Below are 25,645 nucleotides of genomic sequence, written 5' to 3' on the forward strand. Positions count from 1 at the left end.
CTTATCGGTCAGTCAAGCTCATTTTTATTTTTCTCCATGATGCATATAATGGTGTCATTGGCCTCCCGTGCATCAAATTTGTATGATCACAAAAATCGACTTGCATACATATTTAGTATCATTCAGTGAATTACTGAATTCAAAATTTATAGGTCACCTTTTGGTTGATAGTAACATTTAAGGACATGAATGGTGACATGTCCGGGGTCCGTACTCTCAGTGCCTGAAAGGGCGGATGGACCCTCATTAAGCCTAGAATACATACAATTATACATACATACTTAGTGTGGTTTACCACTTTTTTGATCACAACATACAGGATCTTTAATGATAAAATACTATAAATCTACCATAATAATTGCTCTTATTGAAAATATATATTCAATATGAACACTGTGCCCTTGCAGAAAAAATATCAAACAAACACAGCTCCCCTATACCTTCACAAATGTAGAAGTAACCATGCTTCTAAAAATTACTCTTAAATTTAAATCTGTTCAGATACAATAACTTACTAAAATATTTTAGAATAATATATTGCAAATTTAAAATAATTTTCCAATACTAAGTGAACTCTGTTCTATGTTCAGCTAAAATAAGATCACGTTTTTAATTATTCTAAGACCATGTCTTAAATTTCCTTCCTCTAATCTTAAAAAATATCATTTTTTTTTGGTTTTGTATGTTTTTAATTGGAAACAAAGGAAGATGCACAGTATATAAAACTCAATAGTAGCTTCTTTTCTAATTTTCAAGGATGACCTATAAATGTAGGACCTCAAATTTTTCAAGGAAGACTTTTCACTGGAGAAAAGTATATTGCAGCATCTGTAAATAAAGTTATAAATCACTTTCTACACAAAATGACCACCACTCTCTTCATGTCAGGTGGTCTTTCCACTTTAGAAGCATGATATTGTTATCTTTGAGACAAAGTGCTAGGAACAGTCCAGTTCTGTTGCCTTCTGTAAACCCATCAAGCCAATCTTGATTGCCTAATGTTGCTGATGAACCATTCTGGGTGGGCCTATAAAAAAAGGTCCATAAATAATTAAATTAACAATATTTAATAGAAAAAAAAATGATAAGATCAAGCTATTTATATATAATTATTACTAGAACTCCGCGAGTCGGATGTGTCGCCTTGTGAACAATATAGTTTAAGAGAAATGGCAAAGACAAAAATGAAATTTGAAAATCAACAAAGGGCAATAACTCAAAAAATAAGAAATGCAGATCAGCAGTTTCTGTGCACTGCACTTCTTATCAATAAAATCTGTCATCCTATTAAGTTTCAAGTCTAAAGCTTTTATAATTTATGAGAAATGGCCTGGACAAAAATAAAGTATGAAAATTAACAAAGGGCAATAACTCAAAAAATAAGAAATGCAGATCAGCAGTTTCTGTGCACTGCACTTCTTATCAAAAGATCTATCATCCTAATAAGTTTCAAGTCTAAAGCTTTTATAATTTATGAGAAATGGCCTGGACAAAAATAAAGTATGAAAACTAACAAAGGGCAATAACTCAAAAAATAAGAAATGCAGAGTACCAGTTCTTGTGCACTGCACTTCTTCTTAATGAGATCTATCACCCTATGAAGTTTCATGTCCATAGCTTTTATACTTTAGGAGAAAAGGCCTGGACAAAAATAAAGTATGAAAATTAACAAAGGGCAATAACTCAAAAAATAAGAAATGCAGAGTACCAGTTCTTGTGCACTGCACTTCTTCTTAATGAGATCTATCATCCTATGAAGTTTCAAGTCCATAGCTTTTATACTTTAGGAGAAATGGCCTGGACAAAAATAAAGTATGAAAATTAACAAAGGGCAATAACTCAAAAAATAAGAAATGCAGAGTACCAGTTCTTGTGCACTGCACTTCTTCTTAATGAGATCTATCATCCTATGAAGTTTCAAGTCCATAGATTTTATACTTAAGGAGAAATGGCCTGGACAAAAATAAAGTATGAAAATAAACAAAGGGCAATAACTCAAAAAATAAGGAGTACAGAGTACTGGTTCTTGTGCACTGCACTTCGGGTAATTATGAGAAGCATGCATACCAAGTTTGAAGTCAATCCGACTTATAATGACTGACTTATGCTCCGGACAAGCTTGAGGGGACGCCGACGCCGACACCGACAACGACACCGACGACGACACCGACAACGACGCCGACAACGACGCCGCCGACAAAAGTAACCCCTATATGTCGCCTTTTTCAAGGCGACACAATAAAAACAACAACTTTTGACACTATCACTCTAATCTTTTAATCTCTTACCCGAGTGAAGACTCAAGTAACTTCCATCTTTGATTATGAAGGGCTGATTAATTTTCCTTCTAGACAATTATTAAGACTTTGAAACAAAAACAAGAAAAATCAATTTCTTGGCTTTCAATCCTATGGCCTTTAACTCCACCCAAAGGCGGCCATTTAAAAAAATATGCATTATTGCAAAATAAGAAAAAGACCTTGCACTTACCTATATGGTGGTACTGGGATTGAACACATTATTCTACACGAATGTGTATCTACAATCACCACTCGACTGTAACCTTCATCTACCATGAATACTGCAAACTTCTGTCCAATCCCTAACACAGTCTGTTTTGATGGCAAGTCGGTCGGCAAACTCAGTGACTTTATGTGTCGTGGTACACACTTATTATCTATAGTTTCTGTTTTATATATAGATATAGACTGACATCTGTCCTTCTTGTTCCAGGTACAAACACTTATTCCAGAGTTTTGTCTGTCTGAAGGCACATTAATACACCAATCAGCTGTGTGTGTTACACTAACGTCTATATTCTCGTTATTTGATATCGTCCAAAAACAACAGCCCTGTCTGTCAACTGACACCAGCTGTAAAGTCCGTCCTTGTAATATATCTATTTCCGCACCATCTTGACGTGGGGAGCAGGACAGAATTTTTACATGAGTAATCCAATCATTATGCCAGTCTGATAATGAGTTCAATAAAATCCCTGAGTCAAGTTGCCACACTTTAACAGTCTTGTCAGCCGAGCCGGTAACCAACAAGTTCAAGTCTCTTCTTGCATCCAGACTAAAAACTGCCGAGATATGCCCGACATAACGCCACATTAGCTGACCTGTGTCAATATCCCAGCATACAGCAGTGTTATCATAAGATGCTGTGTATACAAATATGTCATCAAACTGTAGTGCTGAAACACTATGTGTGTGTATGACCTTGACACATTCTCCTGAGTGAATATCCCAGAATCTCACTGTGTGGTCATCAGAACCTGGACAAAATTAAACACATTTACTAAGTAAGGGTTTATTCCAATAGATAATCTCGGATTTAAATTCAAGATGACTTAAAAAGTAGTCCATACTTTAAGGAGTTTTATACATAGAGTGTTTTTCTTATTCAATTAAAATCTGGTTTGCATTAGACCTTTATAGTTTAACTTTTCCAGGTGATTAGATACATGTGTAATTAAAAATATTAATTATTTTCAGCATCAAATAACAGTCATAGATAGCTATTTTATGCAAAATGAAAATGATGTTTGCACATACCTGTAGCAACTAGGTCACGGCCTTGTGTTAGTGCCATGACCCTACCCATGTGACCTTCCAAGGTCATGACCTCAAAAGCTGACCTATTTTTCATCTGCTGTACAAGATAAGTGGAATGTATGAACAGATTTTTGTATTTGTGTATTGGGACATAAGGCTCAGCGAGTATTTTGGCACCAACTCTCTTAGCCATGTGAATCCAAACCTCCCTAAAACTGTTTATCAGATGATTCCAGTATCTGTAAATATAAATAACAGTGCTTAACAAATGATTTTTTCCTGCAAAGCAGTCCAGTCTTATATGATTTTTAATAAGATGCATGATTTACTTCGGAATGACACGATTTATTTTGCCAGTTGTCAATAAAAACACAAGTACATAAAAACATTCACATACATTAGCTTTACACTTCATGACCAATTTGAAATTTCTACTTCATGACCAATTTTAAATTTCTGGCTTTGTTGCCGATGATACCTTGGCATTTTTCTAAGGTGACTTGATGCCGCAGCAGTATGGTTGCCCCCATTAGTCTTCAAGTAGTATAGATTTATACATGTAGCTATAAAAATTGTGACAAAAGTGTTACAGTTTAACAATGTAAATACAGAACAATTCATAAAACAATATCAGCAAAAACAGGATTGAACTGGTTTCAAGCGTACAGTAGTCTGATCTGCATCAAGACATTGGAGGGCTTTAAGTCTGCCCTTCATGATAAATCTTTAAGGTTTCTTCCCTGTATACTGCATACTAAACAGGCCATACATTGCGTAAGATGCAAATGCTAAAATTGTGCAGTTTGAATATATGGTGAATTTCCTGTTGTAACAAATGGCAAAATAATTACCCTGGCAGAATTTACTATTCCAAATACTATTTGACATGTAGTTAGAATTAACTTTTGTTTGTTTCTTTTTGTTTTGTTTATTTGATTGGGTTTTATGTCACACCAACACAGTTTAGGTAATATGGCAACATTCTAGCTTTACTGGTTGAGGAAGACCTCAGGTGCCCTTCCGTGCATTAATTTCAGGCACCTGAGTAGAACCACCGACGTTCCTTAAAGGTTGTTGACTTCAAACCACTTGCCCCTCACTGCTGTGGGTTCGAATCCCGACAGGGACTTTAGATTCTTTCATGTGAGGAAGTTATCCGTCTAGCTTAGAATTAACAAGCAAATCAATAAAAAAAATTTAAAAAAAAATTTCATTAAAATTCTAACATTTAAACAATTTTGCTCACATCAATTTAAATCTATTTCTGATAATTCAAACTTTAACCACAGAATCAGAATAAGCAAATTAGTTACATACTTTGACACAAGACAACAATTCAACAAGCTCTTCTCATCTAACATCATCAAGATCCGCACGCTCACTTCTGTTGGTAGCATTCGTAGGAAGTCACGATACACTAAATTTGGCAGTAACTCTGTCAAGTAAGTTAACTCCTGAAAGTCAATTCAAATAATAATTTTTTTTTATCAAAAGTATATATCTCATTATGTGTACATGTACAGTCCATTAGAGTTTAACATATACATTAATACTTAGCATTACTTCTCTTTATTACATCAAACTTGATGCTAAAAATAGTAACATTGTTCATATTTATGTACACGCTTGATCATATTGTTCAATATATTTTGTCCTGAAGAAGGTCTTTTTAGATGGAAACAACCAGATAATATTAACCCTGGAGTTGGTTTTTTGGAACTCTCAAATCCTTTATTGCGTTGTAATACATGTACTTGTTAACATATAAAATATAAAAATTGCCTCCTGATACATGTATAATGTGAAATAAAAACTTTCATTTGATAGTACAGGTATGAAACTCCTCAAGAAAATGTTATACAGCTTGCCGCAGTCTTGCTTTTGAAAATTTCCTGAACTAGTCTATATTATCTGATTCTGCTGACGTTGTCTCAGGAGTACCCCAGGGCTCAGTCCTGGGACCCTTACTTTTCTTAATATATATAACTGACATACATCTGCATATAAAAAGATCTAATGCTAATATTTTTGCAGATGACACTTCCTTAACTTCTATAGGAAATACTGTACAAGAAGTCAATGAAAATCTTCAAACAGATATTGATAATGTTAACACATGGTGCATGCAAAACTCAATGATACTAAATGCACTTAAAACAAAAGCTATGACTCTGTCAATTAGGAATACAAAATTAGAAAATAATGCTACACCTACACTGTATCTTCATAACAAAGAAATAGAATTTACAGACACAGAAAAAGTACTAGGTGTCTATGTTGACAACAATCTCAAATGGAAAACTCAAATTCAAAAAACTATTGGAAAGTGCAATTCACAACTCTACCTGCTTCTTAGAATTAAACAATATCTTGATCTTCATTCTATAAAAACTCTTTTTCAATGCATATATTCTGCCTCATTTAGACTACTGTTGCACTATATGGGGGAACTGTAGTAGTGAATTACTTTCACAAATTATCAAATTTCAAAAAAGAGCTGCTAGAATAATCTTGGATAAAAGTTTTGATTCCCCATCAAATGAACTATTTAAAGAGCTTAATTGGATGTCCTTTGATCAAAGAATTATGTACAAAAAAGCTATTCTCATGTATAAATCTATAAATGAGCCATCTTTTCCTAATTATATGAAAAATAAATTCCAAATGATAAATGACAAACACAACTTCAACTTAAGATCTGTTTAAAATGAGAAACTAGTCATACCGAAACCAACAACTGAGTACTTTAGGAAATCATTTGACTATTCTGGTCCTAAAATATGGAATGACATCCCAATTTATATTCGAAATTCAGATACTTTGAAGAAATTTTAAGCCACATATATTAAGTGGTAATTTTCTAATTAAATGAGTGTACATTTTGTTGTAATGATAATGCCACACAAGAATAGAATGTATAATGTTTTGTTTTTACAATATTGTTCTAATCTTACTTGTAAAATGATGTATTTTTCATGCCCAGGTTATGAAAATGTGGTATCTTGGGGTTTTTTTGTTGTTTTTTTTTCATGCCCAGGTTATGAAAATGTTTTTTTTTTTCTATTTGTGTATATATGTTATTTAAAATGTGTAATGTATATATTGTTATGTATATGCTATGTATATGCTGAGGCCCGCATGGAAGATCGGAAAACCGAATGTGTTAGCCTCATTAAATAAAGTCGTTACTTACTTACTTACTTACTATTACAATACTGCACGTTTGTAATGTCGCTTTTCATTGGATATATATACATGGCTGCTGTCAATTTATGAAGAAATCTTTTTTTTTCTAAAAAGAAAGTTTGCTTTATTATACATTTGTTATCAAGATTCTTGACAGATATTTATAAAAGGCTGTTTGCAATATGAAAACAACAGTTTATGTAGAACCATATAACCTGTCAAAAATCTTTATAACTAATAATGTAAGTCTGTATGAAATGAAAACTTCTATATATACCTTTGATCCACAAAGACTGATTATTGAATCCAGGAAGCATATCCTCTTTGTGTCAGTTAATCCCAGAAACTTCACACTGACTGAGTGTAACCAAATCAGAAACTGTTTCTCTGAATCATTATATGATGCCATAGGAACTGAAAACAAAGACAATTTGTAGTTGTTTAAAACAATAAAGTTATACAGTGTATTTTCTCATAACTGATTATTCTTGTTATAAGATTGAATTTTCTGGAAGCTATGTTTGAATTTTTTCTGGAAGCCATGTTTGAAAAATTTTTAATATTTCCTTTTATAAACAGCTAAGAAATATTCCAACATAGAATATTTCTGAAAGGGACTTTGCTATTAAAAATGAAAGAAAGACAAAAATGTGCTTTGGAAGAAACTCTGAATGTATATATAACATACATGTACCTACAAATCTGTCAACTTTAACCATATAAAAGATTTGTATTTTCAAAACTGATTCAACAAAAACAGATCAGAAGGTAATGTGTAACCAATGTAGAAAAGCCTTTGACTCTATCTCTATCCATTAAGAAGTTGCAGCACTTTGAAATTAATTTGAAACGCAAAATAGTGATTTTTGGCAATTTTGAGATGTCCCCTCGTTGCCATTGTAACGGGAAATTTAAGATTGAGCATACTGTTACAAAGGCTATGGTCCAGTCAACATTAATTCTAAGTCTGATGAATATTGAAGCATCTTTTACAGTTTCTAGCAATTTGAACTTGTAACAGGTGCATAACAGGAGCATTTTCAATAAAAATAGCAATTTTTCACAAAATTGCTCATGCAGTAATGGGTTAAATCAGTTAACAATGTACAAATACCCTGTACCTATAAATCAGTTAACTTGAACCATAAAAATGTAGCAAAAAAACTGTAGCAAATCTTGATTCAACAAAAACACAAGTCAGATTAATAACAAACCTTCCATTCCTGGTAACATTTTAGGTGGTCCTGGATCAGAAGGTGATCTACTGTGGGACATTTTCATTATTCTTCCATGTGACATCAGACCTGATAAAATATAAAAACATTATTCTAAAATATATAACATGAATTCTGAAAAAGGTTTAGTACCAATGAATAAAGGTAAACTTCGAGAAAACCTGAAGTTTGAAGAGAAGAGGTTTAGTGCAAAGAAAGTATGGAATGATAAGATCATTTATTAAGATATTAAAACAAGCAATGACTTATAGGGCCCGTAAGTCTCGTTTACTTTCACTTTCGATTTACCACTTCCGGGTACATCGGCAGACTTATTTACCGTTACGCATATAGGTAACCCGAAGAACTCGAGGGGTATAGAAGTTAAATTTGTTTCGGTCCTCTTCAGATTTGAAGGAATGGATAGCACGGGTCAAAAAATGCAGGTAGGTCAATTATCTGACGGAAAAACGAGGGATTTATAGAGTTGAATAAAACTAGTTTATTTTCGGATAGTGACAATTGTTTCGGATGTTTTGTCAAGGTAGTGAATTCTAGTTGTTTAGCTTTTAGTATTGTTTTAAAACTACTGATGTGAGAAATTAATTCAAACCATTTTAACTTGTTGAAATAAACAATGGAGAAACATTTTAATTCTAGTGTATATTAAAGTTATATAAATAATGGGACATTGCACACAGTAATTCGGATATTTTTCCCCTTCCATTTTATTCTTGTTCCTTTTTCAGTTATATATACATGTTAATATGGTACCTAGCAAATTATGATTGATTTAAAAAATATTATATTTGATTAAACCATTTCAGATGTATAGACAAGGAGGTATATGACAAGTATAGAATATACAGTTGTTCAATATGGACTATTAATCAACTGTTTGCACTGCCTATGATCCTGAAATATCTATACATCAAAGGTAAATACATGTAAAATAATTGATTAATTTTTAGTTCAGATTGGAAAGATAAACAATTATCCAAATATATTAATAACTTGGATTTCACTGCATGATAATTGATAAGTAAATAAAACATTAAAAATAGTCATGTTTCAAATTCAAGAAGATCAATATTTTTGACTGTTATATATTATGTGTTGTTGTTTATCTTTAATGTTTATTTACTTCAAATATGAAATTTTTCTGTCAATCATGACCAGCTTATTAAATGTAATGTAAATATCATTTCTATTGTCTTACACTTGTAACAACATATTTATTGATTTTTCATTCTGCAGATAAAAAGGGAAAAGATGAAGGAGGATTTGTCCATGAAGACCTTTATTGCAACTACCATCTTCCAGTTCCTTAATTTGAGAATGATATCAGAGAACACACAGTTACAGTGAAATATTAGTTTAATATAAGCCACTGAGAATAGTCAAATGTACTTTCCTGAAGAAGATGAATGACATCCAGCACAAAAATCTTAATGTATAAAGAGTATGATTTTATGGTGTTTGACACTATGAACATGTTAATGTCACAATGATAGAAACAGAGTAAAATATCCACATTTCATTGCAGTTTTAAGTATTAAAACTAGATACTCTATATATACCAAAGCTGATAACACACCAGAGATAAGGTTTTTCATGGAATCACAGTATAGTCATATGACATTATGGACATTAAATGACTATGAAGTAAAGATTAGCAAAAATATTATATATCATCTACTACTAATATTGTGAGGTAATCATTGATAAGCTCACAAATTTGCATTCAAAGCTTTGATATCAAGCTGAACATTTTTCAATTAGAATATGATTTATAACTCTATGATAATTTGTTCATGTTAATTTTCAAAGTCTTTACATTTGTAAAAGGAAATATTCTTATTCTTGTATCAGTAGACATTCACAGTGTAAAGTTACATTGTCCAAATAACTAATAATAAATCCAAGTGCTTTCCTGAAGTTTTTCTTCCACTGGAAAATCAGTGTGATATATATGCTAAGCAGTGCACTATAAATTGTGTAAAAATAAAAGTTTATTAAACTTATGAACTGTTTTTTGTTTCTACTATTTGGCATATATTTATAGCAGTGCTTGATCATAAGAGTTCATCTGCAAAATAAGTGTCACTGTGTACTTTAATTCTCTAACAGCAATGGCTAGATTGCTTGAATATGCAAGCATTGACTATATTAAATACTATGCATGCCATTTGAATTTTGTCTGTCCTGAAATCGAAACAGACACTATCTAAATAATATTGATGAAAAGTTCTTGACAGCTCTTCAATGACTACATTTACACATATGTACATGGACAGAAGTTAAAAGCATTGTGTGGTGTTTTTTTTGTTTGTTTTTTGAAACATTGACAATTTTGAAACAGTTCCAATGGGTATATTAATGTATCAGTGATGTAATAGTTTTGTATGAAGTGCAAACCCTAAGTTGTTCATGTATTGTATAGATAATTCACTTTTGGTCAAATGTCAACAGGTTCAATACATTATAAAACAGGTAATTTGAAACCCAAAGAAGTATATGGTAAGTAATAACTACCCCTCTGATACTAAAATCTTCAAGGAATGCAGAATTGCAAGTCTTCTCCAATTAAGAGAGAGACTTGGGCTTACAAGGGCTAGCAAGCTAGTGTTTTGCTACAGAATACTCAACACAGATGAATTGCATTAATATTGTTTACTCTGGTATTACTACCTGCCATGTACAATGCAAATCATGGCTTTTCTAAGAGCAGTGAAAGGCTATAACTGGAAAGAATTTTACACATCTTGCCTCAGAAACAAGTTTTTCTTTGAGATGATTTTTATGATATTTGAATAATGGTTAAAGATTACATTACTTTTACAATTGCAGTGATCATGGTGATAATATGAAATGAAACTCAATCAAGATAGAAACATTTTTATGCTGAACATTTATCTTTTTACCATTCCTGTTACTTTACAAGTCTATTTATAACAAATTTATCTTAACTGTTTTGAAACTACATGATGCCTGGTTGAAACTGTTTTGGGCAGCCATTTGCAGAAGATAAATTATCTTTGAATAATTAAGTTAATACAAAGTTACAAATGACAGGTTAATTATTTCTAATAAAGACAGGTTATTTATTTCTAACAAAGACAGATATTTTGTTTAACATTTTTACACTGACATATATCTTTGAAGTGTCTTCAACCTTAGCTTTTATTAGAATACAAACATTCAGTCAGACAGTTTACACAAGACATGGAGCTTTAAGAAGCTTTAATTCAGTCAAAATCTGTAATGGACTGCCATGTCTCTACCACTATGTACTCCAAGACTGTGTATGGACATTTCCTTTCAACTATGCCTGGTGGTATCCCTATTTGACTTCTAATCTGATGGTGAACACTCCAAAATAAATCAAGAGCCATGACAAGTACTCAAGATCCAACCAAGAAATCACATACCTGTATATAAAGAAAATTTATCATGAGTTGAAAGCAATAATAATTGGTCAGCTATAAATTTCAAGCATTTTCATATTGTCATGAATAGAAAATAATGTTGAAAAGGAAGAAACACTTCTTGGTGTCCTAGTTTAACTAAAATATATGACCCACTCACTTGAGAAAAATACTTTAAACAGTATTTAACATGAATTAACTACATATGCCATACTGTTTGTTTATTTAGCTACACTGTAATTATTTACAAAAACGAGAACATTATATGTAATACAATAATATTTATTTTTCATTAATGTAGTTTAAGTAGCTTTAAGTATATATTTCTTACCAAAACGATTTTACAGCAGAGCATGTATTTACATCGGATACCAGTTCACGTCTTTCATCTCACCACTGTCCTCAGTCTAAATACAGGAGCAAAATATTTCATTGAATTTTATGACAATTTAACCTTTTCCCTTATATAAGCGTGTTTCGACGGCTTTTTGCCCCCCCCCCCTTTTTGAGGCCTCAAACAGTGAAAAAATGCCCTATTTAGGCCCCAAACACTGTTTTTCGTTTGAGAAATGTTGTTCAAAAAAGTGACCACTTTTTCGGCGCCGTCCCCCATCCAAATATTACATCAGGGGGTTGCCAGAAGGGGGATGTGCCCCCTTCTGTTTGGGGGGTTTGAAGGGGGGCGGAGTCCCCCTCATCTCCAAGAAAATTTTGGACATGTGACAGGCTAAAAATGGCCTCAGGTCGATCTTAGGGTAGCTAGTAACCGACGCTGAAAAGCCTTTTACTCTATCTCAATTCATTGAGAAGTTGCAGCACTTTGAACTCAGTTTTGATGGAAAAAAACAATGCAAAATAGTGATTTTGGGCAATTTTGAGACGTCCCCCCGTTGCCATGGTAACAGAAAACTTACCATTGAGCATGCTGTTACAGAGGCTATGGTGTAGTCAACATTTTTGCCAAGTTTCATTAGTATTGAAGCATTTTTCATACTTTCATAGCAGTTTGAACTTGTTACAGGAGGCTTTTCAGTGAAATTGGCCATTTTTCGCAATATGCTCATGGGGTAAAAGGTTAAATTGGTTATATACAGATTGACTGTTTGTGCTTTATAAAGATAATAATTATAAATAAATAATATTTTCAGTTGGAAGAAAATATATTCAACTAAAACTCACTGATAATCATATTGAAACGTTTATCCGAAATATGCGCCGTCCGAAATTTCTAAACATTATATACTTCTGAGAGATAATCAGGTAGCGCTATAGAAAATTGATAAAATCAAATTCACCAGTCTGGTGTCAGATGCGAATGATGTTGTATCAAAAAACAAATTTATTAGATTTACATGGAAATGAAAATATTACAACATTTATTGGGATAAACTGAATTTGAAATGACACACCTACCTGAAGATTATACGAAGTTGTCTTTCATTGATACTTGTTCACAAGATGAAACCATTTGCATTTCGTTACAAAACAAAAAACTCTGCCAATTTCCACATATCATTTGCTTTTCCATGTAAGTTTTACTTTCCCATCGGCATACAAGAATATATTACCCATTATAGATAAGCAATGTTGTTGATGTTTGTTTGTACCCGGAAGTGCAAAATATCGTGAAATCTCGCAAGTCACATGACGAGACTTACATACCCTATTGCAATAAAATAAGAATTGCCAATAACAGCAAAATTTTAAACAGGATACAAATAGGTAAACTGCAGCTGCTAGGCAATTCTCACTACCTGAGCTGAGAACAAGAGCCTGGATATTAGACAGAGTTATGAGCAATTGCTGTTATAAATAGGCTAGAAGATTGTTAACACATAAAGAGTTCATATAAAAGCCCCAAAACACTTGAATATAAATTGCTTCTGTGCTTTATTGGAAATATACAAATTTTATCGGCAGTGACAAGTATTTTTCTGTTTTTCTATGCACTGTTAGACTGTTAGTTTAAATTTTTCAGGGTGGGGCCAATTTTATGAAAAAAGTTGTATCGGCTGAGTCACCTGATTAGGTTATCAACCGATCGTGAATTGACATAGTACATCACCGTCAATCACTGTTCAAAAATCGAATTATATGATAATGTTTTGTTAAAGCAATCAAAATTTACTGAAAACTAATCCTGGCTACATTACATTATGATTATCAGTTTTTACTTTAAAAAGTAAGAATTTTATAGAAAATTTGGATTTCTGGTGTCAATGTAAATCTATGTAAATACAACGTATAGGAAGCTCTGAAAATAGACAATAGTCACAGGGACTGCGTTCAGGACGAAGTCAGGTGAAAACTTCGCCGTAAATATTAGTTCATTGACAAAATAGAAATTGATTTTTCTAAGAAAAATTGTTATTTATTAATTTTATTATATCATGTATTGATTTTATAATATTTCATGATGTTATTTACAAATATTTGGTGTTTAATTAGGTGCATTTGTCAGCAAGCAATCTATGTTTTTTCATGTGATATTGACAAATTAATGCTAGCTTTACTAGTTAAATTATAGCTTTACTTGACGTCGACGACATCACTGGGAGACGACGTCATCTTTGTCTTATATGTATTCAGATCAGTTGAATAAACTTTATAATCATGAATTAGAGTTGATTAGTAGAAGACATAACATCCAACAGATCATGGTTTTAAAAACATTATTTTAAGAAATATATATATGTTTTTTTTTCAGAAGTTTAAAGATTTTTTAAAAGAGCATCATGTAAGAATTTTCATTTTTAATCCTGTATTTAATTTCTGTCCTTACCCTGAACACTTACATAATTTACATATAGCAAACTACACCGAGTTATACTGAGACATGTTGAATAATAGCAATAAGGATTTACAGAGCGTTTCCTTTGGAAGACCCTGAATTATCCGAAAAAGATTTATATCCAAATACTATTCTAGTAATAAACTTTCTTGTCTGTATTCAACCATTTAAGACAATGCATTGCCCGCTAGAAAACTATTGCTAACAGGTAAATAAGTAGTTATGTATAAGAAAACGTTATATTTACCTAATTTGTGAAGGGAAAAATTACTTGTAACTCAGTTTGTTTCTTTCATTCATTGTCGGTGAACCAGATCAATTATAATAACTGCTAAGGTAAGGTATCACGACACTAAAAATAAATACTGTAGTGGTAGTGTACGTTTAAAGTAAGAGTATTTTATCTATTTTAACTATTTGATATAGTTTCTTCAATTTCCAAAATCGTTTAACGTATATTATCCATGTGTGTGTGTGTGTGTGTGTATGTGTTGCGTGCGTGCGTATATGTATGTTTTGCTTTTTTTTGATAAATGTATTTGTGGACCCGAAGCAAAAATAATAATCATAAAAAAAAAAAAATAATAATAATAAAAGAAAAAAATAGCACACAACATGGTAATGTTCACGTAGGCAATGAGCTATTAAAGCCAACCGAAAAGTGATTTTATGCCTTTGATGCAGTCTTTAAAAAAAATGTACTTTTTCACGAACGAACCTTATAATATTAGTCCAACTTATTGTGCATATGTTGATATTACACGTTGAGATATTGTACTTGTTAATCTGAGTAAAGTTCAGATCTGCCTAAGTTATTTCTCACATGCTTATGCATAGTGTTAATTATAGGGACTGATTTTAATCAGATTGAGATATTTGTGTGTCCTTTGTTACGAGATTCTGACACGGAACAAAGGTATCTCAGTACAAAGCCAAAGAAAAACATATCTGAAAAAAATGAGTTAAATTGAATTCGGTATCTGTCAGATTGGATATAACCTGGAACCAAAAATATATAATATAATATTTTTGGTCCCAAATAAAACAGAAAGAGGGTTGGTTAAAAACCGGTCATATGTTTCACCTTTCAATTGGGGCATCGTTATATATTCATATAATAATTAATTATCTAATTTAGGTTTACCATCCCGATTTGGAAAATATAAATTCAATATATGTATTTTAAGTAGAAAAACTACCATCTTTTCACTCACTTAACACTTATTAAAAAGTACATATAAATTTAATTATATTTCTTTATTCAATATTTTTCGCAAAAAAAAATGTAAACCATAATTTTACTAAACATAAAGAAACCCCAAATAAATAGATCTAAATACTCTAAATACTGCTGTAAATAAATATGCTTTTTGAAACCCACAACATACGATTTATATACAATATACATTTATTGTAATTTAAGTTCCTATTATATTAATCCTGTAAATGTGTTTAATTAATTACCTTTACCTTAATTTATTGCAACAAAAATCACGTGCGCGCATGAAGGGAAATAACACTGTCCGTAAAATAACCGCTAATTGGCAATAGTCTTTTTTATATTGAAGTTGCCTCCCCTGAAAGCACCTGCTAAAATCTGGAAGAACACATTTTTGTAATGGGTTTCCATATTGACTATTAATTTCATATTTTTTCAAATACATACTTGTACAAAGGTATTTCAAAACATACATTATTCATGAGTTGTTAGAAAATAACTTTTTTGTTATATTTATAAGAGAAGCAAATTAGTATCCATCACATTTTGGACCGTACCATTGCTGACCCCTACCACCAATTACTTCCGGTAATACACCTCCATCTTGGATAAACATCTCAACCAAGTGCTTGACAACGCATGTTTTCTCCTTCAAAACTTTTGATTTAATCAGGACCTGTTTATCTGATTTAGGCCTCAGGATAAAATAAACAATCCAATTGAAAATCTTTCCGAAATAATAAGAGTTTGAACGATGAAAAAGCCTTGTGTTTGTGAAATATGCACTTGCGGGTAAGATTTTTTTGTTATTTTATTTACTGCTTAAGTTTCATTTCATGTTATTATCAAAATAAGAATGATTTTTTTTATTAACTTATCATGTGTGTAATAGAAATGAAATATTTGATATAGGAGTAGTCATATGATGCTAAAAAAAGAATATCTTTCTAACAATATCAATGCAGATCAAGTTAATTTATTGCCAATTTCTGTAGGTAAAAGTGTCGTTTTAAATTACATGATATGACATGTATATAATTGGTGCCAAAGTAAAACAGCACTAGGAAATCAAAGTTTAAGGAAGAATGATCTTGGTTCATTGAAACTATAATTTTAATTTATTTAACAGTTTAAAATAAAAGAACGAACAATTAACATGTATATGAAATGCTAAGAAATCTAATGAATGAGTCTGACAATTGAATTCTGGTTAATATCTTGCAATAATATTGCATAATTTAAAAATCAAATATTGGCACACAATGTTCACTGTGATAAAAATTGGCTCATAGATATGCTAGTGCTACCCCTGAATGATGCTTTAATTTCGTTAGTCACAGTTAGTGATTACAGGTATAGGCCACTTTCTTGCCATTTGGTTAACCCTTAAGACAAGTGGTGATTGAATAATAAATTGCCCGCCTAGTATTCAAAGTTTCTCTGGTTCAAAACCCAGTCAGTAGCTAAGGATTTTCCGTGTTTACAATAATGTCAAATATATCAATTTTCTCATCATTATCATAACTTTAGAATAGGTATGTCATACATTCATAATTTGAATGCACCAATTACAAATTTCTTTATTACAAATTGTCAAAAATATAATTGAGAACGAAAAAATTTCATCGGTCAGTTTAACACTGACCCAGGGGAAAAAAAACCCCTTCTTTGTGAGCCTTTTTTGGTTTCCCCCCCAAAACCCTGCCCAGTCAATGTTGTTTGTTTTTATGTAAAATAGGGGATTTTTTCCCCAAATTGAGTGGGATTTTTGTATGCATTTTTTAACATTTACTGCCCCAAATTGGGGAAGGGGTAAGTTTAAAGATGAATAGTCAAAAGTACTTCCCTTTTCCCCTTGAAAAGGGAAAATTAACTTGAGAAATAAATTAAAAAATTTAAACACATTTTTGAAGTTACTTTAAAGAAACAAACAAATATTTTTTATTTAAAAAAACAAAAAGTTGTAAAAACAATGTATGTATTATATTAATAATCAACTGTAATTTAGTTTTGACATGGTTCAGCATTGAGAAAACATTATAGCTGTGTTACTCCTAAATTGCTTAAATTACAAGTATAGGGAACTGGTTTTGTTATGAAGAAGGAATGGTCCATTACAAGATTTTGAAAAAATTTAAACTTGGTACATGTTCTAAGATTATTTTAATTGTTTTTTTTTTCATTTTCTTTGTTATAGATTTGTCTACTAAGAGTTCTATTATCCTCCAGAGATGCCTCTTTATCTACTAACATCTTCAAACGAACTCGAAATCTGATGCTCACTTCAAAATGACATTTTCAGCGAAAAGATTAATAATTTATGGGAAAAAAGTCAATATCTTGAAATTCTTAAAAGATAAACATCAGATGTTTGAATTTTGTAAAAAAAAATCATTTTATAAATTTCTAGCACAATTATGATGTGATAAAGATTCCATTAGGCCCCACATCCCATAAAATTACTTCTACCACAATTGCTTTCCCTCACTTACAATTTTGCCCTATTTAGGGTTAAAAACCAAAATTTGAGATAATTTTTTCTTCCCGAGATTCTTTGCCTTAAGTGGCCAATATAAATAAGGTGATTGATCATTCTGAAGTTTGAACTTCAAACATTTATATGACAATTCCTTTAAATCAATAAATTTACAACACTTATTACTGTCTATATGGCTTATTTTGGTCTCGTTTAACTATGCAAATTTATTCAATATGAATTATTATTTGAAAATTTCTCTGACGAGATAACATAAAAAGAAATCTTAAGCTCCACCTTTCTTGTATAAATATACAAGGAGCTTTATAATGTTACCACTCCTTCCCATTGAAAATTTATACAGTTATTAAAAACTTTTTACTTGTTTATTTCTTTGCCAAAACATTTTTCTATTTGCCAATGGTGTGATATTTTGTGAAGTAGCACTATTACAAAACATGTACGAAGAAAGCATTGCTGTGGAAGATGCTAAATTTAAGCTGACAGATTAACTGTTTTTTTTAAATCATGATACCTATCTAAGCAGTAACATTTTATTCCGCAATTATTTTTTTTCTCATTGCAAAACAATTGCAGCATGATTAATTTTAGCAGATGTGTTAAAGGGGGGATAAAAGTTGAGTACAGATGCTAACTAATGGATATTTGGTTATGGCAACAACTGGTAAAAGTAAATACTCTTGTAGTTTTTGGTGCAGTCATTCTCTTGTATGGCTATATAGGAACAAAAGTGAAAACAACAGGGTAGCCATATCAGTACCAATTTAAGTTAGAATCTCCATGATGAAATGTCTGTGAATAAATATGTATAAATGTACTTGAAGCGAAACTTACAGAAGATTTTAGGCTTTATGATCTCCTTTTTGTTTTGTTGTTATCTTTTTGCAAAATGAGTAGAGGATTATATTCAACATGAACTTACTGTTTCATATATCAAATGTCTAGAGGAATGGTGTAATGTCATTAATTAATTAATTAATTAATCAATCAATCAATTATTAATTAATTAATTGATTGATTGATTGATTGATAGATTATTAATTGTCATCTTTTTGTATGTTTTAAGGAGACACAGATGTCCTCACCATCCCACCAATCATCTAGGGCGTGGTGAAGGCCCTTGTAAAGTTACAGAATATACTCAGGTGTACAAACCCCACCCACTGGGACCAAGGGAAACTTTCAAACCAGATGCTCGTCCAATGCAGGGTGGAGAATTCAGTGATCAAACTACACAGATGGATAAATAATGGTATTATTACTAATGTAACATTTGACTTTTGGTACACATACCTTTGCCAATCTACATTTATACATATTTTAGGCAAATTCCATTTTTGGACAAATAAACAGTTGACATAATTATATACTTTAGCAACTGACATTGGAAACAATTGCCACAATTTTATGGGGTTACAAATATAAAAGTTGATACTGTCACATTGGGATCAGATTATGTTACACAAAAGAAATGTAACATTAGATTCTCATTATGCAAATAGATATTAATATTACACGAAAATCTATCTATAATAAAATATGATTGAAAAAAATGATCCTGACATTTAATGACATTATTTACCTTATAAAATGTTTATGAATAAACTTGTACATTCCAACAGACCAAATTGACATTATTCCCCATAATGTTAAATTTGAAACTTAAACTGAAAAAAAAGAATTTATTCCTTTGTTCTAAAAAGAAAATTAACAGATTAATATATTTATGTTTAACACTGGACTCAATACAATTAAACATGATGCAGTATATATGACATGATGCAGATGTGATACTGGACTTAAGACATATTGACACGATGCATATGTGACTCTAAGATATATTGGCATTTTGACATGATGCAGATGTGATACTTGATATAGAACATATTGACATGATGCAGATGTGATACTAAACTTAAGACATATTGGCATTTTGACATGATGCAGATGTGATACTTGATATAGAACATATTGACATGATGCAAATGTGACACTAGTCCCAGGACAAACTCACTGAAACTGACATGATGCAGATGTCACACTGCAAATGCAAATTAAACTGAGTATATAATAGATGTTACAGTTCATGTAAAGACATATTAAGCAAAGGACAGGTAGTCCGATTTAAAATGGTAACAGTTCTTCTTATATAAATGTTACAATGTTGCCCTTTTACTATACAGTAACAATTTAGGTTACATTATAAGAGAAGGCTTGACCTGATTTTAAATTGTCTAAATTACATATGTCTTTGTCATTAGTGTTGCATTTGACCTTTTACTCTAGTGTAACAACTGACCTAATACTAAAGTGTAACAAGACTTGGTGACCCTATACTTCAGTGTAATTATTGACCAAATACTTAAGGTGTTACAACTGACTTTATTTTGAAGTGTAATAAATGACCTGGTGCAATAGTATGCAAGTATTGAGCAAATTCTTCAATGAAACAATTGACCTAATACATAAGTGTAATATAAAAATAACCATATAAAATACTAAAGCATAATATTAATAATTGACCAGATATTTCTGTATAATTATGACCTTTAATTACTAAAAGTAATATTTGACCCTTTTTTCTAAATTTTAATAAATTTTCCTAAAACTTTTTAAATGTTTAAAAACTGATAATTTCAGTAAAAAAATGTAAAAAAATGGACCTAACCCCTAAAAGTGTTTTTAAAGAAAAAAACACTAAAAATGTAATTTAAAGGGGCCCAATACTAAAGGAAGGTTTCTTTCAATTTACCCAAATACTTCAAGGGGTTAAAAATTGACCCTTTAAAAAAAAGTTTTAAAAATTTACATTTAAAAACTGAAGTGTGAAAAACTTTTCCCAAATACTCAATGTTTTCATTGATCTGAATTTTTAAAATGTAATAAAATGAAACAAATACTAAAATTTTTAATTAAAATTAAAGGAAAAAAATTTTCAAAGGAAAAACTTCCAAAAAAGTGAAAGAAAAATACTTTAAAAATTAAAAAAAAATACTTAAGTTTTTAATAAAATTTTAAACGAAAAACTGACCAATTCTGCCATGTAATAATTGATTGAATACTTCATATACTACAAACAAATCAGCTGAGTTTAGATAGGGTATATAATAAATTATTATCCCTCGCCGAAAGGCGGCGGGGGATATAGTAATAGTCTCCGTCTGTCCGTCCGTCCTTCCGTCCGACATTTTTGTCCGGAGCATATCTAAAAAAGTATTTGAGGTATCAACTTGAAACTTCATAGGCGGATAGATCATATTGAGGAGGAATGGTGAGCACAAGAACGATAACTCTTCCCATTATAATTTTTGAGTTAATGCCCTTTGTTATTTTTCATACTTTTTGTCCGGAGCATATCTTAAAAAGTGTTTGAGTTATCAACTTGAAACTTCATAGGTGGATAGATCATATTGAGGAGGAGTGCAGTGCATAAGAATGATAACTCTACCCAGCATAATTTTTCAGTTATTGCCCTTTGTTATTTTTCAAACTTAATTTTTGTCCAGAGCATAACTCAAAATGCTTATGAGATATCAACATGAAACTTCATAGGTGAATAGATCTCACTCAGGAGGTGTGCAGTGCACAATAATGATAACTCTACCTTTCATAATTTTTGAGTTATTGCCCTTTGTTATTTTTCATACTTAATTTTTCACCTGAGTGGAGCATAACTCAGAGTCTTTGAGATGTCAACATGAAACTTCATAGGTGGATAGATCTTATTGAGGAGGAATGCTGTGCACAAGAACGATAACTCTTCCCATTATAATTTTTGAGTTATTGCCCTTTGTTATTTTTCATACTTTTTGTCCGGAGCTTATCTCAAAAAGTGTTAGAGGTATCAACTTAAAACTTCATAGGTGGATAGATCTCATTGAGGAGGAGTGCAGCACACAAGAATGATAACTCCACCCAGCATTATTTTTCAGTTATTGCCCTTTGTTATTTACATGCTTAATTTTTGTCCAGAGCATTACTATAAAAGCCTTTGAGATATCAACCTGAAACTTCATAGGTGGATAGGTCTCATTGAGGAGGAGTGCAGCACACAAGAATGATGACTTACCCTGCATTATTTTTCAGTTATTGCCTTTGTTATTTTCAGCTATCAGTATTCACATAGCTAGGTTTCAAATCTGTAATCACTTCAGCCATCAGTTTTCATTACCAAAAGACCTCTTAAAATTGAATTATTCTGCTCTACTACATATATATTCTTCCAATGAACAAACACATTCGGCGAGGGATGGCCATGTTGACATGGCTCTTGTTCCTTTTAGGACTGGAGATCATAGCAACCTACCTGTATATTTATTATAAGTTTTATACTATAACATTATTTAACTAATGTTTATTATCTTTTATTTGTTGATTTTTAAACTGGTAGTTTTGCATGTGTGATATATGGTACCTTAGTAGTAAAATTTTACATGATCCCTAAATAAACCATCTTTTTTGTGACTTTGAAGTATAGAATTAAGTCAAGGTAAAAGGGTTGCAGCAATTATAACTGCTGACAAGGACTGTATAATTAACCATGTTTTGGAGAAATTACTTCAAAATTTTGTTGGTGACTACATCATCTTTTGATTACATTTGTTTATTCTTAATTGAAGGTCATTCAGTTGGTAAGAAATAGCATAACTTGTATTTTCTGATCCTCTGATGACTCAATTATGATACCAGTTTGCAGTACTGGAACTGATTTATGTATTGTTATAGAATGATTTTGACTGTCACATAATAATTGTGACTGTCATAGAATTTGTGTCACTGTTGCAAGAAAATTATGACTGTTGCAGAATAATTGTGACTGTTACAGAATAATTTTGACTGTTACAGAATTTGTGACTGTAACAGAATAATTGTGACTGTTACAGAATAATGGCGACTGTTACAGAATTTGTGACTGTAACAGAATAATTGTGACTGTTACAGAATAATGGCGACTGTTACAGAATAATGGTGGCTATTACTGAATAATTTAGACTGTTTGTACTCTCAGTGACTGAAAGGGCAGATTGACCTTCTGCTGTTAAGCCTAGAATACATACATACATGCATACTTACATGGATTGTTTAGTTTAGGTAGACATTTAACCTCAGATCCCCTTTCAGAATTCCATTTTTGTGTCGCCTCTACAGAGTAGTGGCGACATATAGGGATCACTTCTCCGTCGTCCGTCTGTCTGTCCGTCCATCACAAAACTTGTCTTTCATCCAAACTTTACATGAATGATCAGTACCAAGTCTAGTTGTGCATATTGTCAGGATTTTCCGGTTCAATGATTTTTGTAAGAGTTATGGCCCTTTAATAATTTTTATTTTTAAAGTTTGTCCGGACTACTTCTCTTATACCACTTATGCAATTTCAATGAAACTTTACAGGATTGATCTGTAGCTCAAGTCCTTGCGCATATTGCACGGGTTTTCCGGTTGAATGATTTTTGGCCGAGTTATGGCCCTTTGATAAAAAGGTGTTTTTTTCTGTGTGTTGCCAGATACACAAAAGCTTGTCCGGACTACTCCTCATAAACTACTCGTGCAATTTTATCCAAACTTTACAGGAATGATCAGTACCGAGTCAAGTTGTGCACTGTTTGTCTGTCTGTCCGTCTGTCACAAAACTTGTCCCCACTACTCCTCTTAAACTACTGGGGCAATTTCATCCTAACTTTACAGGAATTTATGTCGCCACTACTCCGATCACTTCTCCGTCTGTCACAAAACTTGTCCCAACATGAAATTGGCCATCATGAGGCGGCACATGTGATCACTGATCGCTCTTGTATTTAGTTCCGCCCATTGTTTTCTTGTTTAGGGCACACACATTCTTTTACTTGGGGACCATACGCCGCTTTTCATGGAATGACGCTACTGTGTCACATTAAAGGTTCCATGCTAACCGCCGTATCAACACATCTGCGGATGTTTCTAAATTCAAAATTTCACCATTTTTGTGTTTAAATGTTGAATTCTGCTTAAGCCGGTGCTAGGGGGCGTGGACGGTAACTTGCACTTTCCAGTACCGTCCATGAACAGGCTCAATCAAACCGAGCCTGCAACATTTTACAATTTTGCCGTGTTGGGCTTTCTTTAGGGATTCTGTTTTTCTCTATTTTATATAATAAATGGATTTAAATCTTTTTCACAGAAACTACAATAGTCATGTTCTAGAACATAAGATATTTTGGAAAAAACACAACCATGCGGATTTCAACAAAATTTACATGTTATGCCATTTGGGTAAAATGAGTCATCATTGCCTAGGAAAAAGACATTTAAATATCTTCTTGTCAGAAACTACAGTGCTCAGAGCTAAGAAACTTGTATGTAGCGTAATAAACCTTGTTGCCCTGTACAAAAGTTAAATGAATTATTGTCCAAGGGTCAAAATTGGCTAATCCTGGGGGTCACGTATTTTACATAGGTCTTGGCCTAGAGCTTAGGTACTTGGTATATACAAAAATTATATAATACATGGTCCATGGGTAAAAAATGGACCGATTGTCTAGCTCCAATGTGACTAAATGACTTAATTACTTCTGCATTGAAGAATTACATGACCTTTCTAAGCAATGGATCACTGGGAAACAGTCATCGTCCTCTTATATTTAATCAAAAGTGAAAGAATGACAAGAAAATAGAGTATATTTAACCAAAACAAATTGACCCAATATTGCCTATTTTATGGTATTAATTATAGATTAAGAAGATTACCTATTTATTGATTTGATTGATTTTTTTTTTTTTGCCTTTTGATAGTAATAGGATTAGTGGGCTTTTCAGAATTTGTCCTTTTGTAACAATGACATGTATGAAAAGCCGCAATAAAAATTTGTATATACCTTTTCATTAAAGTCTCTGATTTGTAACGTGCAGTGATAGAGTCAGCTATATCAGTTGTGATTGATAAGATATTTTACAACTGACACACTTTACTATTAAAAATTTATTGCAAAGTTTTTGTGATATATATAGGTTTAAAGTGTCTTCAAGGGGATGTTTATTGTGTTTGCTTAGATACCAGCTCGAATAAGTCCGGGTGTAAATGTTTTAGTTTTGATTTGTTTTATTCAGACATAAAAATTGGGAAAATACAGTGGTGAAATTCGAATTTTTTTTTGGAGAAAATGCACTGTTTTAATATCTCAATTTAGTTATAAATAGATTGTTTCTTGGAAATTTGAGGTTGTTTCTTGGAAATTTGAGGATAGAGAATTTGTATTGTATATTGGATTTAAAGTTAAGTGTCCAAGATTTTGCTAGAAATACTGCACACGGAAATATCAGAAATTACTGGAATTTGAATATAAAGGTTTTGTTTTAAAGAAGGAAAAAAGCATTATGAGTTTTAACAAATATGATCCGCTGCCACCAATTGAAAATGGGTGGAATGATATGGCTTTAACTAATTACAGAGTTGATTACCACCCCCATCCATTGGAGCGACCATTTCAACATCAGCATGAACAGTATGTGAAGCCACAGGGAGAATTTGCAGACAGGACTTCCTACAATACAGAATTTGTTGGTAAGTATGAGAGAGAAAAAATCTTTTATGATGACTTAGTTAAATATTCTTGAATCTAAATGATGATTATATAGGCCAATAAATTATGGAAAAATTATTGTCACAACTTGTGTCAAAAATTGTCAATTTTTAAAGCATAGCTTAATAAAATTAAGCCAATTCAGATTTAACGCTTAGCATTCTGTAGTATACAGAATTAATGCTCTTCAAGAAAAA

The 25,645-nt window shown here is 31.8% G+C and overlaps 2 protein-coding genes and 1 long non-coding RNA gene across 4 annotated transcripts in view; 2 read left to right on the forward strand and 1 right to left on the reverse strand.

Moving 5' to 3' along the window:
• LOC132733527 (F-box/WD repeat-containing protein 2-like) lies at positions 1-14,504 on the reverse strand. The gene is made up of 7 exons (XM_060720186.1): positions 14,424-14,504; positions 7,958-8,047; positions 7,021-7,157; positions 4,875-5,011; positions 3,558-3,796; positions 2,491-3,277; positions 1-1,027 (listed from the first exon to the last, which is right to left on the reverse strand). Exons 2-7 carry the CDS (start codon positions 8,040-8,042, stop codon positions 880-882), a joined length of 1,533 nt encoding a protein of 510 aa, XP_060576169.1. The 5' UTR covers positions 8,043-8,047; positions 14,424-14,504; the 3' UTR covers positions 1-879.
• Positions 8,220-9,981, forward strand: LOC132733529 (uncharacterized). Its single transcript, XR_009626174.1, has 3 exons — positions 8,220-8,403; positions 8,785-8,894; positions 9,215-9,981. It is a non-coding gene; the product is annotated as an uncharacterized LOC132733529 (long non-coding RNA).
• LOC132733528 (stabilizer of axonemal microtubules 1-like) overlaps positions 14,104-25,645 on the forward strand; it is a 20,038-nt gene continuing 8,496 nt past the window's right edge. The window contains exons 1-3 of one of the 2 annotated variants that reach the window (XM_060720189.1): positions 14,104-14,122; positions 18,959-19,130; positions 25,315-25,429. In XM_060720189.1, the coding sequence (XP_060576172.1) occupies positions 14,121-14,122; positions 18,959-19,130; positions 25,315-25,429 (289 nt within the window). In that variant the 5' untranslated portion in view covers positions 14,104-14,120. Of the gene's footprint in view, positions 14,123-15,986; positions 16,188-18,958; positions 19,131-25,314; positions 25,430-25,645 lie in introns of those variants that run through there. The other variant, XM_060720188.1, reaches the window with a different exon arrangement.

This window comes from Ruditapes philippinarum, unplaced genomic scaffold (assembly GCF_026571515.1).
Source record: "Ruditapes philippinarum isolate M1 unplaced genomic scaffold, ASM2657151v2 ctg1234_1_1_1_1, whole genome shotgun sequence".
NCBI lineage: Eukaryota > Metazoa > Mollusca > Bivalvia > Venerida > Veneridae > Ruditapes > Ruditapes philippinarum.

What these genes read in the sequence shown, in the direction of transcription:
- LOC132733527 (XM_060720186.1), bottom strand. Translation starts at nt 8,042, where the DNA reads ATGTCACATGGAAGAATAATGAAAATGTCCCACAGTAGATCACCTTCT. An exon ending in AATGTTACCAGGAATGGAAG is followed by an intron (nt 7,158 to 7,957) that starts GTTTGTTATTAA and finishes CTTTGTTTTCAG; the next exon opens with TTCCTATGGCATCATATAAT. An exon ending in CCGTGACCTAGTTGCTACAG is followed by an intron (nt 3,278 to 3,557) that starts GTATGTGCAAAC and finishes AATTTTGTCCAG; the next exon opens with GTTCTGATGACCACACAGTG.